Raw genomic sequence first — 15,209 nt, forward strand, 5'->3', positions numbered from 1 at the left:
ATATAGAGGGTAAACTTATGGAGAAAAATGAAGCAGAAAAAAAGATGGAGACTACGGCAAAAGAGCACGGTTTAAGAATTAGAGAATGCAGTGACTCATTAAAAAGGAACAACATCAGAATCATAGGAGTCCCAGAAGATGAACAGAGAGAAAAAGGGTAGAAGGTTTATGTGAGCAAATCATAGTGGAAAACATTCCTAACATGAGGAAAGACAGAGACATCAAAATCCAGGAAGCACAGAGGAGTCCGATTAGATTCAACAAAAACCGACCATCAACAAGGCATATGTCATAGAAAAATTCACAAAATACTCAGGCAAGGAAAGAATCATGAAAGCAGCAGGCCTATCCACAGAAACTTGGCAGGCCAGAAAGGAGTGGCAGGATATATTCAATGTGCTGAAATGGAAAAACATGCAGCTAGGAATTCTTTATCCAGCAAGGCTGTCACTCAAAATAGAAGGAGAGATTAAAAGTTTCCCAGAAAAACAAAAATTAGAGAAGTTTGTGACCACTAAACCAGTCCTGCAAGAAATTTTGAGGGAAACACTCTGATGTGAGAAAAGACCAAAAGAAAAAAAACCAAAAAACCCCCAAAAAGACCAAAGGCAAAAAAGACCAGAAAGAACCACAGAACACCAACAGAAACTCCAAATTTCTAGGCAACATAATGGCAATAAATTCCTATCTTTCAGCATTCACTCTAAAGGTCAATGGACTAAATGCTCCAATCAAAGGCACAGGCTAACAGAATGGATAAGAAAACAAGATCCACCTACATGCTATCTACAACAGACTCATTTTAGACCTCAAGACACCTTCAGATTGGAAGTAAGGAGATGGAGAACCTATCATGCTAATGGCTGCCGAAAGCAAGCCGGAGTAATCATATTTCTATCAGGCAATCTAGACTTTAAAATAAAGACTGTAACAGGAGATGAAGGGCATTATATCATAATTAGGGATTTATCCACCAAGAAATCTAACAACTGTAAACACTTATGCTCCAAACGTGGAACACCAAGATACACAAATCAATCACAAACATAAAGAAACTTACTGATAATAATACCATAACAGTTGGGGACTTTAACACCCCACTTACAGCAATGGACAGATGATCTAAACATAAAATCAACAAGGAAACAATGGCTCTGAATGACATACTGGACCGGATGGACTTAACAGATATATTCAGAACATTTCATCCTAAAGCAGTGGAATACACATTCTTCTCCAGTGCACATGGAAGGTTCTCCAGAACAGACCACATATTGGGACACAAATCATTCCTTGACAAGCACAAAAAGATTGAGATCACACTTTCAGACCACAACCTATGAAACTTGAAATCAACCATAAGAAAAAAATGTGGAAAGATAACAAATATGTGGAGACTAAAAACATCCACTAAAGAATGAATGGGCTAACCAAGAAGTTAAAGAGGAAATTAAAAAGTACATGAAAGCCAATGAAAATGATAACACCACAGCCCAAAAGCTCTGACACGCAGCAAAAGGCAGTCATAAGAGGGAAGTATATAGCAATCCAGGCTTTCCTAAAGAAGGAAGAAAGGTCTCAAGATATGCAACCTAACCTACCTTAAAGATCTGGAAAAAAAAATAGCAAAAAACCCAAAAAACAAAAAAGAAAAAAAAAACGCAAATGAGCAGAAGACAGGAAATAATAAAGTTCAGAGCAGAAACCAATGCTACTGAAACAAAAAAACCTCAAAAACCAAAAACCAAAAACCAAAGCAAAACCAGTAGAACAGAGCAATGAAACCAGAAGCTGGTTCTTTGAAAGAACAAAATTGATAAACCTCTAGCCAGTTTGATTAAAAAGAAAAAGGAAAGGACCCAAATAAAGAAAATCAAATAAAATCAAGAATGAAGAGATCACAACCAACACAGCAGAAATATAAACAATAATAAGAGAATATTATGAGCAAGTATACACCAAAAATGGACAATCTGGAAGAAATGGACAAATTCCTAGAAACATATAAACTATCAAAACTGAAACAGGAAGAAACAAAATTTGAACAGACCTATAACCAGTAAAGAAATCGAATTGATAATCAAAAATCTCCCCAAAACAGGAGTCCAGGGCCAGATGGCTTTCCAGGGGAATTCTACCAACATTTAAGGGGATTTAACACCTATTCTCTTGAAGCTGTTCCAAAAAATGGAAATGGAAGGAAAACTTCCAAACTCTTTCTATGAAGCCAGCATTACGTTGATTCCAAAACCAGACAAAGACCCCACTATAAAGGAGAACTACAGACCAGTTTTCCTAATGAACATGGATGCAAAATCCTCAACAAGATACTAGCCAACCAGATCCAACAATACATTAAAAGAAGTTATTCATTCCGACTAAGTGAGATTTACACCTGGGATGCAGGGCTGGTTCAATATCTGCAAAACAATCAATGGGATACATCACATCAGTAAAAGAAAAGGACAAGAACCACATGATTCTCTCAATAGATGCAGAGAAAGCATTTGACATAATACAGCATCCTTTCTTGATAAAAACCCTCAAGAAATTAGGGATGGAACGATCCTAACTCAAAATCATAAAAGCCATATATGAAAGACTCACCACTAATATCATCCTCAATGGGAAAAAATGGAGAGCCTCCCCCGAAGGTCAAGAACACAACAGGGATGCCCGCTCTCGCCCTGTTATTCAACATAGTATTGGAAGTCTTAGCCTCAGCAGACAACACAAAGGAATAACAGACATCCAAATTGTCCAGGAGGGGGTCAAACTTTTCACTCTTTGCAGATGACATGATACTCCATATGGAAAACCCAAAAGATTCCACCAAAAATCTGCTAGCCCTGATCTATGAATTCCGCAAAGTCACAGGATATAAAATCAATGCACATAAATCAGCTACATTCCTAAACACCAATAATGAAGCAATAGCCAGAGAAATTAAGGAACTAATCCCATTTACAATTGCACGAAAAAACATAAATGCAATACCTAGGAATAAATCTAACCAAAGGGGTGAAAAATCTATACACTGAAAACTACAGAAACCTTATGAAAGAAACTGAAGATACAAAAAAAAATGGAAAAATATTCCATGCTCCTGGATAGGAAGAACAAGTTCTGTTAAAATGTCAATACTACCCAAAGTAATGCATAAATATATACATACAATGGAGTATTACTTGGCAATCAAAATGAGTGAAATTTTGCCATTTGCAATTACATGAATGGAACTGGAGGGTATTATGCTAAGTGAAACTAGTCAGAGAAAGACAAATATCATATGACTTCACTCATATGAGGACCTTACAATACAAAGCAGACTAACATAAGGGATGGGAAGCAAAAATAATAAAAAAACAGGGAGTGGGACAAAATGCAGGAGACCCTTAAATATGGAGAACAAACAGAGGGTTACTGGAGGGGCTGGGAGATGGGGGATGGGCTGAATGGGTAAGGGGCATTAAGGAATCTACTCCTGAAATCATTGTTGCGCTATATGCTAACTTGGATTTAAATTAAAAATAAACAAACTAACGCACACTGAGTGGAATACTGTCTCCTAAAACCTCACAGTGACTCAGAATATGAACTTAAAATGAAGTCACACTGGGTTAGAACGGGGCCCTAAGTCCCATGGAGCAGACCGGCATGGCACAGGCAGGAGCCAAGACGCAGCAAGGACTGCTGGAAGCCACGGGAAAGCCAGAAGAAGTTGGGGAGAGCTTTCCCCCTTCCTGACCCCCTCTCTGACCCTCTCCCGAAGCCTCCAGAGAGAGCATGGTGGCTGACACCTTGAGTTCAGACTTCTGGCCTCCAGAACCGGGAGAGAGCTCCTGCCACTTTAAGCCATGCTAGTTATCACTTGTTATGTCAGTCACAGCAAACCAACACAAACCGAAGCCCCCTGTGTGGGTGGCTCATCATCACCAGGTCCCCAGTGCCTGATAAGCAGTCTGAAAACCACAGATATGAATAATCTCGTCTTCCTCTTGGTTATAATTTAATTTGTTTGTGGTATTTAATTATGGACATGTATAGTTTCGGTCACAAAGCACCCGCAAAGGATTCTTGTTCCTCTTCCCTATGGAATTATGCCTGGGAGGCCCAGTTAAGGATCTGACTCTTGTTCACAGCTCAGGTCATGATGACACAGTTTGTGAGTTCGAGCCCCACATCAGGCTCTGCGCTGATGGCATGCAGCCTGCTTGGGATTCTCTTTCCCTCTCTCTCTCTGCTCCTCCCTGCTTGTGCTCTCTCTCTCCCTCTCTCTCAAAATAAATAAATAAAATTAAAAAAAAAAAAAGAACTAGCAAACAGAATTCTAGTTTTACCCAGGTTAGGACCTAACACCTTAGTTTAATCGATTTGCCTACATGAACGGGATGGAAACGCAGTCTGGATTTCAGCCCTTTGTACTGCAGGAGCTTTTCAACCAACTGCTGCCTCAAGACCCCCAACCTATTATCTCAATGCGGCAAACCCTCCCCCTCCTTTCAGCCCCCAGATGAGCAGCGCTCGCTCCAGCCGCCCCTTCGTGTGCCCGCTGGCCGTCTCTGACCTGTGGCAGGATGACTTTCTTCAGCTGCTCCTGAGTGAAGTGCTCCACGTAGGCCTCGAGGTGAGACAGCAGCACCATCCGCACGTGCTCCTCGTGCACCTCAAACAGCTGGAGCAGCACGGGGATCACCCGCGACCGGAACAGGGCCGGTGACAGCAGGCAAGGCGCTTCTCCCCGCGCGCTGTCTGCCCCCGGACCGGAGGAGGTGCCGCGTGAGAAAGCACATGGTCATTTCAGCGAAGGGAGCGTGAAGGGGAAGTTAGAAACTGAGCCCACACTTCACACACATTCTAAGTGCTCTTCTCAATTCTTAGCCCCAAAGCAAAGGAGACCTTTCTGGTTGACCCGAATTACTCAAGGCTCAATGATGTCAAATACCCTAGGTCTTGTGAAATACTATATCATGCTGAATCTGCAACAGAGAAAGCTGGTATTTTAATAGACTCCTGAACCAGTAACTTTGTATACATTTGTGTTTAATCAATGAGGAATTTCATATACTAGGTAGATCAGTAACTTGTGATTTCATCTGCAAAACCAGGAGATGTTAAATGTCACAATGGGATTTGAAGCTGGGTGGTCCTCTCTTCCTGCTAGGTATAGCAGTGGCGATCAGAGATCACCGTCACAGTCATGTGGGACCTTTATACACACACACACACACACACACACACACACACAAAGTATGTGTGTATATATATGTATATATACCTGTGTGTGTGTGCGTGTGTGTGTGTGTGTGTGTGTGTGTCCTGCCCTGGTGTCCTACTACCAGTGGATCAGCCATACAGGCAAATTTTTAAAAAGCTTCCCAGGTGATTCAGAAGCGCACCTCTACCTACGATCTACTGAGTAAAGGGATGACAGAGCTGGAAAGAAAAATTCAGGGACTGTCCAATCAGCATGCACACCTGATATTATGTGACCTGTGTCAGCTACAGTTCAACTGAAAAAACAAAAACCAAAACAAAACAACAGCAAAAAACCCCGTAGGGAATAACAAAGGATGTAAGAAAATTCTGTGTTGTAAAATAGTTACCTACGATGCTGCTTTGTTGGATTGAGATCTTTTAAGAAAATAAATTCTCCAATCTGAGATGTTACCATCTATAGTATTTATGAAGCTACAGAGTATCAGAATAATAAGCTTAATTTCATGTTCAGAAAAAAAACTGAAGTTTTCCAGGTAGGAAAGTGATCTCCTTGCTTTCCAGTCTTTCCACTGAAAATACAAAATAAATGGGTTGCTCTTGGGATGTCAGAAGGCACACACCTAGGGACAACTGAGTGGCTCATTCATGGGTGAGTGTCTAACTCTTGATTTTAGCTGAGGTCATTATCCCAGGGTCATGGATTGAGCCCTGTTCTGCGCTGAGCATGAAGCCAGCTTAAGATTCTCTCTCCCTCTATACTCTCTAAAAAAAAAAAAAAAAAAAAAAGGCTTAAGGGGCTCCTGGGTAGCTCAGTCGGTTAAGCTTCTGACTTCAGTACAGGTCATGATCTCACAGTTCGTGAGTTTGAATCCCATACTGGGCTCTCTGCTGTCAGCACAGAGCCAGCCTTGGATCCTCTGTCCCCCCTCTCTGCCCTTCCCCACTCGCATGCGCACTCTCTCAAAAATAAACATTAAAAAATAAATTAAAAAATAAAGAAGGAAAGACCTAATTGCAAATGCAAAAGTCCCGTGAAGATGTATGCCTTACCTTAAAATTTCGTGTGCATTTCATACTCGAATCCTACATGCTTTTGTGAGTACATGTATATGCCTGGTTTTCCCAATATACCACCCTCTACAATCAATCTGACTCTCTAAGAAGATGCTCCTTATTTACCCTGTGGGCTCTTGTGCCTGGGTTTGAGTCAAAATAATCACCTCAGAGACCGATCATTGTTTTTAGAGCCATCCTCTAACCACACCATGCAGTAATCTCAGTCTGCTCAAATAAGGACTAATAATGCCCGAACTCCTTAGTTACCAGTAGTCCTCTGGAAAAAACTCACCTTTCTTGGGGCCAAGCAGATGAGGAAGAAAACTCTTCACAGCTACTGGCTCTGCAAACACCAGCTGGTTAAGCAGAAGAGGCACCAACCTCGAGGCTATTAACTCTTCGGACAAGCAGCTGACTCTGTCCAGCAGGAACCTGCGGGGTAAGAAGAAAAGCCTGGGAGGCCGGTTGTGTCCCTGTGTCCACTTCCTCGTCCAGTGTAGACACACGCAGCCCTCCCCTACTTCTGTCAGAGGGAGGCACCGGGACAAGTGGCTAGAGGAGGAGAACGGTCGGCACAGGGGATTTAAGGGAAGCACAGGGGATTTAAGGGAAGCGCAGGGGGCGCAAGACAAGGCCTCCAGCATGCACACAAGGTCCGATTCACGCTACAGAAGATATAGGATGTTAGATGTTCTGAAGTTTCCACAGTAAACAAAACTCGGGCTTTTCCTGCTGTGTCACACACGTCTCAGTGCTCTGTCAGAGCACACGGGTCCTAGCGGTGACAGGAGGAACCGCCTGCTGCGCAGCCCCCTGAGCAGACAGTCCTGCCCCTGCTGTGCAGAGAGGCCGCTGTGAACAAACAGGGCTCCCCATCCCCCGCCACATGCTCATTCCCGCCTCCTCTTACCGATGGCTGCCCCCACGGAGCTGTCACCCCAGCATCCCGGCCCCTTCCAGGACCCCCAGCGGGGCTGCCCTCCTCTGCAAGCCCCAGTCCCCCCGTCCCACAAATATCCTCACAGCTCTTCCTTCTGTCCTCAAAAATGTCCTGACTCCGTGCCCTTCTTCAGCTACTCTCTGTTCTCTCTTCTCCAGGGCATCTTCCCCAGTGTCAACTTTCCCACCTCATCTGTCCACTGGGCTGGGCTCCCCACCTCCTCAAACGGCTCCTGATGGGGTGCTCTCTGGACACCTAACTGAACTGTCATCCTCCAACCTTCCAGAACTTTACTCTGCTGGGAACGCCAGCCTTCCTGGCTTCCCCTGAACCTCCTCCACCCCTCACTGCTCTCATTCCTCAGCCACCTGTCTTAGGAGGCGGGGTGGGGGCCCCAGGGTTAGTTTGGGTGCACCGTCCTCCCCATGCTACTGCTCTCTCTGGGAAACTGTCACCAACGCAGGCCAGTGAACCCCAATACTCGATGCTGGCTCATGGGCTGCACACGTCTCGTCTGGGCTTCAAGCCCTCTGGTCAAAGGCCCATTATCCGTCTACGGCCCCTTCACACCAACACCCTGAGCACCCAGCTCCTCACATTCCCTGTGCACAAGGGCCCTTTCTCGGGTGTTCTCTGGAGCTGCAGGTGATGACCCCTATGGCCTCACCAGTATAAGTGGTGCTTACCTGGGTCTTCTTCCTCGTACCATTGCTGCCTCACTTCAGGCCTCTGCAGTCTAATGACTGATCAGGTCCCGGAAGAAACAAATCTGTGACCTCCACAGCAACTGAGTGAGCTGTCCCTGGGGAGATCTGGCCCTTTCACAGCCCGAGTCCACCGCTTACAGTGCCCACCTCTCACACGGTGTGGTCTTGGAATCTGCGCTCTGACAGGACCCGCCTGCCTGCCAGTTGTTCCGTGTACCAGCCACACGCGCCTTGCCCTCTGCCTGCAATACCTCTTCCCTAACCACCTCTGCCCTGGGCCCCTGGCTGTCACGATGCCTCCTGCTCCTGCAAGCCCGGTCGCTGTTTAAGGACTATCCATCCCAGGGCCCAGCAGGAAGCCTGACATACGGGTCATGTTTAAAAACCTTTGTCCAAGAAAGTAAATGTTGGACTCTTGTCCCTGGAGATTAGTGATTACACGAACTTAACCCAAGTCACTGAATGTTAAGCCCTTCACTTTCTGGACTTACTTGAAGAATTCTGTTTTTTCGTCTTCACTCTTCAATGTTAAACTTTTCAAGAAATTCACAACTTCTAGAAAATCATTCCTAAGTGCCAAAGAGAAAAAAAAAAACATGCAAGCAACAAATTAGAGAAGGCGTGTTCAATACTGAGGCCATAACCACAGATCATGCTATAAAAATATTCAAGGACACACTCTCCTCTGCCAGTTCGAAGACCCCATTATAACTAGGGGTGCCTGGGTGGCTCAGTCAGTTAAACATCTGACTCTTGATTTCTGCTCAGGGTCACAATCTTGTGATTTGTGAGATCGAGCCGCATTATCAGGCTCTGTGCTGGCAGCCCAGGACCTGCTTGGGATTCTCTCTCTCTCTCTCTCTCTCTCTCCTTCTCTCTGCTCCACTCCACCGTGCGAACACTCTTTCTCTCCAAATAAGTAAATGTTAGGAAAGAAAACTCATAGAAGAGGACTCTATTATAATGAAGTTGCTCCTGAGACAAATACTACTAACAAGCCCGTGGAGCCCCAGCATTCTGACAGCAAAGAGATGCGTGAAGGGGACCCAGCTTCAGCACACACGGCGTGCACACAGACGCCCGCCACCTGGGCCATTTTCGCGACCGTCGTCAGTCATCACGGGAACTCGTGCTGCCACAGGACGTGGTGAGCGGAGCCATCCTGGCAAGAGCGGAGCCGAGGCAGCGAAGCAGAACCGCTGCTGCCTCTCAGTCCGCTCCGGCCAGGTGAGCGCCGGGCAAGGGGCTGGGGGACGGGCAGGGCTGGTGCCAGTCACGGAGTCTCCCCTTTCTCCTGCCGGAAGCGGTGCGTCATCTCCTCAGCCAGGTGCGTGGGGGGCAGTGCGTCCAGTCCTGCGGCCGAGGCTGCTGGGCCGGGCGGATGCTGCAGCCTGCAGCCCCGCCACGTGGCCAGCCTCCCGGGGCTCCACATCTTACACTTACACACCTTTCCCTCTGGCTTTAGCAGCAGAAACAAAGCACGAATGTCACAACTGAAGCCTAATCAAGCTGACTCAGCTGCCTCAGCAAGAGATGGTGGCCCGGGTCCTCCTGCTGTGTCCCGCTGGGCCGCTCCTCGCACGCAGCCAGCAGATTTCAGGAAGCGGGATGTGTGTGCTGTTGCTGTGTGTTCCGGCATTCTCTCTGGTCTCTGTGTAAGATACAGTTCTGAGGGGGCGCCTGGGTGGCTCAGTCAGTTAAGCGTCTGACTTCGGCTCAGGTCACGATCTCACAGTTCATGGGTTTGAGCCCTGTGTCAGACTCTGTGCTGTCTGTGCAGAGCCCACTTCAGATCCTGGGTCCCCCATCTCTGCCTCTCTCCCACTTGGTGCGCGCTCTCTCTCTCTCTCAAAATTAAACATTTAAAAAAAATACAAAATACAAAATACAAATTCTTACTAACGAACTCTTTATTACACAGAAGAGAGAATCTGATTGCTATAAAGGATTCTTTGTAGAGACCTTGTATCAAAGTAAATAAGATATTGTTATGAATCATCCAAAATGACACAGAAATATCTTGGTTAAAAGACTCTGGTAATGGGAAAGGTTTTGAACAGTTTCTTTGAAACAAAAATGACCAATAGAATCCTAATAATTATAGTGACTCTACCCTTCTGCCCCATTTAACAACATGGACCCTAGACCTACGGCCACGGAGATCCACCCACTCCTAGGAGAACACCTGCCTTCTCTTTGTCCCTTCGGGTTTGTCTGGGGCTCTCTGACCCAGCTCTTAGTTTCAAAACAACAGAACATCAATTTTGCTACCAGGAGTCGCAATTGTGAAATTAACCTGTGCACAAGTTTGCAGTCACGAAATGAGGAAAAGGAGGACAGATAATTAAAACGAACCTCGGAGAGAGGTCGAAAACCATCCCTGAATCCAGCGGCAGTATTAACATTATACTGTGCCCCTCCCTCTAGATTGACTTCGGTGCTCTTCCATCATGAATTATTACTAGACAAAGATGACAATCTTCTGCCTAAAGAAAAATTAGCTCCTTTCCCCCCACCCTCCCAACAAGAAAACTTTTCAACAACTCCTAGAACACAATGGCAGTAGAAAAGAGAGGCCATTGTTTATTAGCTCTCTGGATTACCTGACAAATGCCACCTGCTGGACACAGCCTGGCTTCCTCGCTGTGACAGCTCCTAAGGGGTCTGGCTGTAACTTCTAGACTCACACCTTCACCACAGTTAAAAGATTTCTAGAACTTCCTGTATTAAGAACCTGAGAGACAACCCACTTTCGCCCCCTATCCTCCCATGTGGACATAACTTGACCTCTCCTAGGCCAACAGAAGGGACTGCGTGACCCGGGCCCAAGTCCCACCACCGGGACGCGGCACCTGCGAGCGGCGGGGGCAGCCCGCAGGGTGCCCTCACCTGAAGAAGTCATGGGACAGTAAGGTGCGGAGCGGCGGCCGACATGTGGGAATGGGATTCAGCAGGGTTGAGTGCAAGGTCTGTTGGAAGCTGGAGAGAACATCCGCTGAAACTGAAATCCAGAGGTACAGTTAGTTTCCAAGCCTTCTCCCTCCTTTCAGGACCTCTATAGCTGGAGACTGACGAGAGCAAAAACCAACCTGTAAAAAGCCCAAACAAACAAAGCCCTGGCTGTTGCTACACAGCTTCCGGCTCACCTGAAGCCACACTCACCGGCAGGTGTGGAAAATTCATCAGCCAACACATCGGCCCCACCCCCACAGGCCTCTGTGCCCTCATTTCCCAACAGCCGGTGTAACTCAGCTCGGGCCTGGGGTTTAGTAAGTGGCTGGTCGAGGGCTTCAACACCCAGGGCTCCTCACCCACAGAACAAGAAAAGTTATCTGGATGACTGTATTTTCTATTCTTGCCAGTATGGTCCATAATCACCACCATTCTGGACACAGTGGAGTAGGGAGTTCATTCCCCACAGGGCAAGCCTTAGGGCCTTATGGGCTTAATTCTCAAGTATTTAGGCTGAGACAATTTAGAGCTAGTGGCTGAAAGGTGCATGTTAACTTCAGAATGCTGCCAAAGCCGGTAAAAGAAGTTGTGTTAGAGGTGCACAAAGCTTCAGCAAAGTGTGACCCAGACCAGTAAGGGGCCTGACGAGGCATATATATACACCCCCCCCACCCCCCAGCCCCGTTAACAGGCGGACAAGTGAAGGCCTGGGGTGGCTGGACCAGAAAGAAGCAATGAAGCAGACCGCCAGGCACACATCAGAGAACTCGACAGAGAGGAAAAACCAATGTGCTCAGGAGCCTGGGCTCTCTGGGGCAACCAAAGAAAAAAGGTAATGAGTAAATTATGTCAAGGAAAAAAACTCAAAAGGACTTGGAAAGAATAAAGATAAGGAAACGTTAAGCTTGATTTAGATTAAATAAAAAGTGTCGAGTCCTCCTCTGTTCTTCAGATCATTACATATAAACCACTAACAGCGTTCATTTACCTGGCTGACTCAATAAGAACAGTCTTTAGACTATAAGTACCAATACCAATTAATCAGATATAATCAGGTAATAACACAGATATAAACAGAGTCGAAAGTGGGTCCCACTTAAAATTCTTCTTAACAATGCAAAGGAAAGAAATCAAAGCTCTTTCCTCGGTGCTGTTAAGACTGCCGCAAACAGGCCATCCGGTAAGCAACAGGTGCCTGGCTGCGGCCGAAGACTGCGGGCCTCGGAGCCCACCAGAGTGGGCTGAGAATGGCCTTCCTACCTATTCTGTGCATGTAGCAGTATAACTCCACTCACCCTGTTCACTTAAGATTGTGAGCAAACTTGCCACCAACGTCCCAAATGAATACGCATCCCGGGCATGTCCGTATGACTCTGGCAGAGTTGTGAATTCTGGAGACTAAAAGCAGTAAAGATCATTAAACCTAGAGAATCGGCCTTAAAAACGCGGTCTAAATTCTCTCTGAGGCACTCTCTCCCGTTTTTGCATTTATTATACTCGAAGCCAAGTACACAGTGCCATGCACTTGCTTACAGGCTCTCACAGCCATGAGGGAATGCAATTTCTCACAGACTTAAAATATCAAACACAGGCAAAAGGAGAAAAAGGGCCTAAGTACGATATATGCCTGTGGCTTCCAAAAATATTTTTGACTGCAACCCACATTTTAGAAATTATTATTATTATTATTGTTAGTGGTGGTAGTAGTACACACACACGTATATAAATACACATGATGGAAACAAAAACTTCATAAAACATTCCTCAGCCTTACTGATATGTTCTATTTGATTCCTTTCCCCCACCTCAATCGTCAGGACCTCTACCTCGATTTAAAACCCACAAATCAGTCTGAAAAACACCAGTACCTACATGGAGTACGAATTTGGAACAACCTGATTTATTTCCAGTCTTAGGTCTCTATTCAAGTTTATAGTTGGGCTGGTATTTCCTGTAAAGCACATTAAATACGTCTTTGGGCACTGCTGTGTGTTTACAGTAAGTGGGAGAACAAATCTAGAGGGAGCTACTGGCTTCGCATTTCCTGGTAAATATAATCTTTCTTCACCAGCGGCTGGCGGTGAAGGTAAGAAACAAAAACAGAATCATCAACCTAGGGGGGAAATGTGTAGATGGACCTTTGTCAGACAAGATCGTTAACGTCCATAAGCACTCTTGTGTGCAACCTGGAGCCCTGACCTCTGACGGGCTGCCAAGAGGCTGGGGTGAAGCATGGGACAGGTGAGGGCTGCTGCCCACCCTCCTCGCAGGGCTTCCAACAAAGTACGAAGACCATGAAATGAGGATGAAGCACCAACCTGTTCACACTGAGGTATTTAATGGTGACCCAGGGGTCTGTACGACCCCAAAATGTACGAAGACTGTCCAGAAAAAGGCTCCCTGCTGTGGGGATAAGATTAGGCTCAGAAGCTGTCATGGCCAAAGGAATTACGAGGCATCATCCACAACTTAGCCAAGGAAGAGGGGGACAGACGAAAGGTTCTTTTCAGTTTCATACAAAGAAGCCTTCGTTACAGCTGAAGTATTCATCTTACCATCTCTTCAGGAGGGATAGATGCTGGGTCTCTTACTGACTGAATACTCCTCAGAAACTAGACAGAGAAATAAATTAGGGAAAATAATTCATACGCAGGTCTGGTGAACCAATCTCTTACACTGAGTTATGCAAGCAACCAGCAATGCAAAAAGCAGCAATGAAGCCCTCAAACCAATGCCCCACATTAAATACACAGACTTAAAACCTTGCTACTTAAACAATGTGAATACAGTACCTGGCACAGTGCAAGCCTCAGTAGAAAATACCTGTAAGTCTGCAGCTGGTTACAGGCGCCCTCTGCTGTTCAGAGGCGCCTCTGCATCTGCTTTCCTTACAGGGTTAGGAATACTTCTTTTGCATCCTCCACAGTTACTAACTAGTAAAAGGCTTTTCTAGAATAGAACAAATCTATCAATAACCTTCCTGCTGAATCAGGTCAATCTCAAGGCTTGCTGCCACATGAGATATAAAAGTTGAGGAGCTCAGAAACTACAGAGATAACATCCACAGAACAAGTACGTTCATTCACTAATTCAAAGTGTATTTTTCAAGCACTTCTATGTCCCAAACACAACTGGGGACGGTAGGAGTACAAAAGGAATATGATGCATTCCCTGCCACCGGCCAGGTGCTTACAACCTAGAATGGAAACTGAGAACTGCTGTAACACGTGCTCAGTTTAATGGAAGTGCGGAAGGAGAGACTGATTCCGTTGGATGGGGAGTAGGGGCCGGGGGGGGGGTCCTTCACAGAGAGATTGAGCTGGAGCTCAGACTTCAGCTTCATCTTACATGCTGCAGAAGCCCATGGGGAGAAAGCATCCCAGCAACAGAAAGGCACACGAAGGAAGAAGGGGGTGAAAGGCACCACCCAGCTCACAGCACAGCTGAGCTGCGTCAAGCGGGGTGGAGCTAGTGACTGTAAGTGTAGGTCAAGCTGAAGGCACGCTCCGGAAGAGACATGAGGGGCCTGACATGCCATGGTAAAGAATTTGGAAGAGAAGCCAAAGAATGAATTACATGCTGTTATGCTAATGAGATGTAAGGTGACTTCTGAGACGAAAAGGACCAACTGGGGCAGAAATCATCAGAGGAACACCTCTGGGGGGGGGTAGTGTTTGACCTCGGTGAGAGCCCATGAAGGTGCACATTGGACATTCGACACAGCCCCCTTGTGGAGGCCCCACAAGAGAACAGGGGGAACTGGAATGAGTCAGCACGCCGGGGAGCCAGTCCTGCAGCAGGGCTATCATGATGGGTCTGGGTTTGTTCTTGTTGTTATTAGAAAGAACAAGTCTAGTGGCAATGTGCAAAATGATAGAAACAAGAAACAGAATAGAAAGGTTCATCAACCTAGCAGGGCAATTTGTAGGACGTGGTTGGACCAAGCCATTCAGAGGTACCAGAAGCAGCAACTATGTGGCCCATGAGAGGAGTTCAGACGCACACGTCCTAACTCTCTGGCTGTTAGTGCACAACAGAGGCCTTCGGACAACTTGGACGGCTGTTAATGAACTTTTCTTGACTCCCTCATGTGTGCGAAGCATGATTCCAGGTGGAGATGTAAAAATATGTAAGAGACACTCTCACACCCTCAAGAAGCTCAAACACTGGTACAGAAACCAGACACACAAAGGTAATTTCAATATTAAACATTAAGTGGGGTCATTAAGTACAGGGTATTACAGGAGCAGAAGGGAGGAACATTTAATTAAAAATCTGACCGAGCCATTTTACCCCTCAATCTTGAGTTCCTCAGCTACAGAACAAGGAGACAA

General features: G+C 46.0%; 1 protein-coding gene across 3 annotated transcripts in view; it reads right to left on the reverse strand.

The window, feature by feature from the left end:
• Window positions 1-15,209, reverse strand: part of SCYL3 (SCY1 like pseudokinase 3) — a 43,955-nt gene that overhangs the window by 14,409 nt on the left and 14,337 nt on the right. For 2 of the 3 annotated variants that reach the window (XM_029935000.1, XM_029934999.1), the window contains exons 5-10: window positions 13,431-13,487; window positions 12,171-12,273; window positions 10,813-10,924; window positions 8,415-8,492; window positions 6,569-6,708; window positions 4,568-4,752 (exon numbers count right to left, since the gene is read on the reverse strand). In XM_029935000.1, coding sequence (XP_029790860.1) covers window positions 4,568-4,752; window positions 6,569-6,708; window positions 8,415-8,492; window positions 10,813-10,924; window positions 12,171-12,273; window positions 13,431-13,487 — 675 coding nt within the window. The remainder of the gene's footprint in view (window positions 1-4,567; window positions 4,753-6,568; window positions 6,709-8,414; window positions 8,493-10,812; window positions 10,925-12,170; window positions 12,274-13,430; window positions 13,488-15,209) is intronic. The other variant, XM_029935001.1, reaches the window with a different exon arrangement.

Source organism: Suricata suricatta, chromosome 3, assembly GCF_006229205.1.
Source record: "Suricata suricatta isolate VVHF042 chromosome 3, meerkat_22Aug2017_6uvM2_HiC, whole genome shotgun sequence".
In the NCBI taxonomy this organism is placed as follows: Eukaryota; Metazoa; Chordata; class Mammalia; order Carnivora; family Herpestidae; genus Suricata; species Suricata suricatta.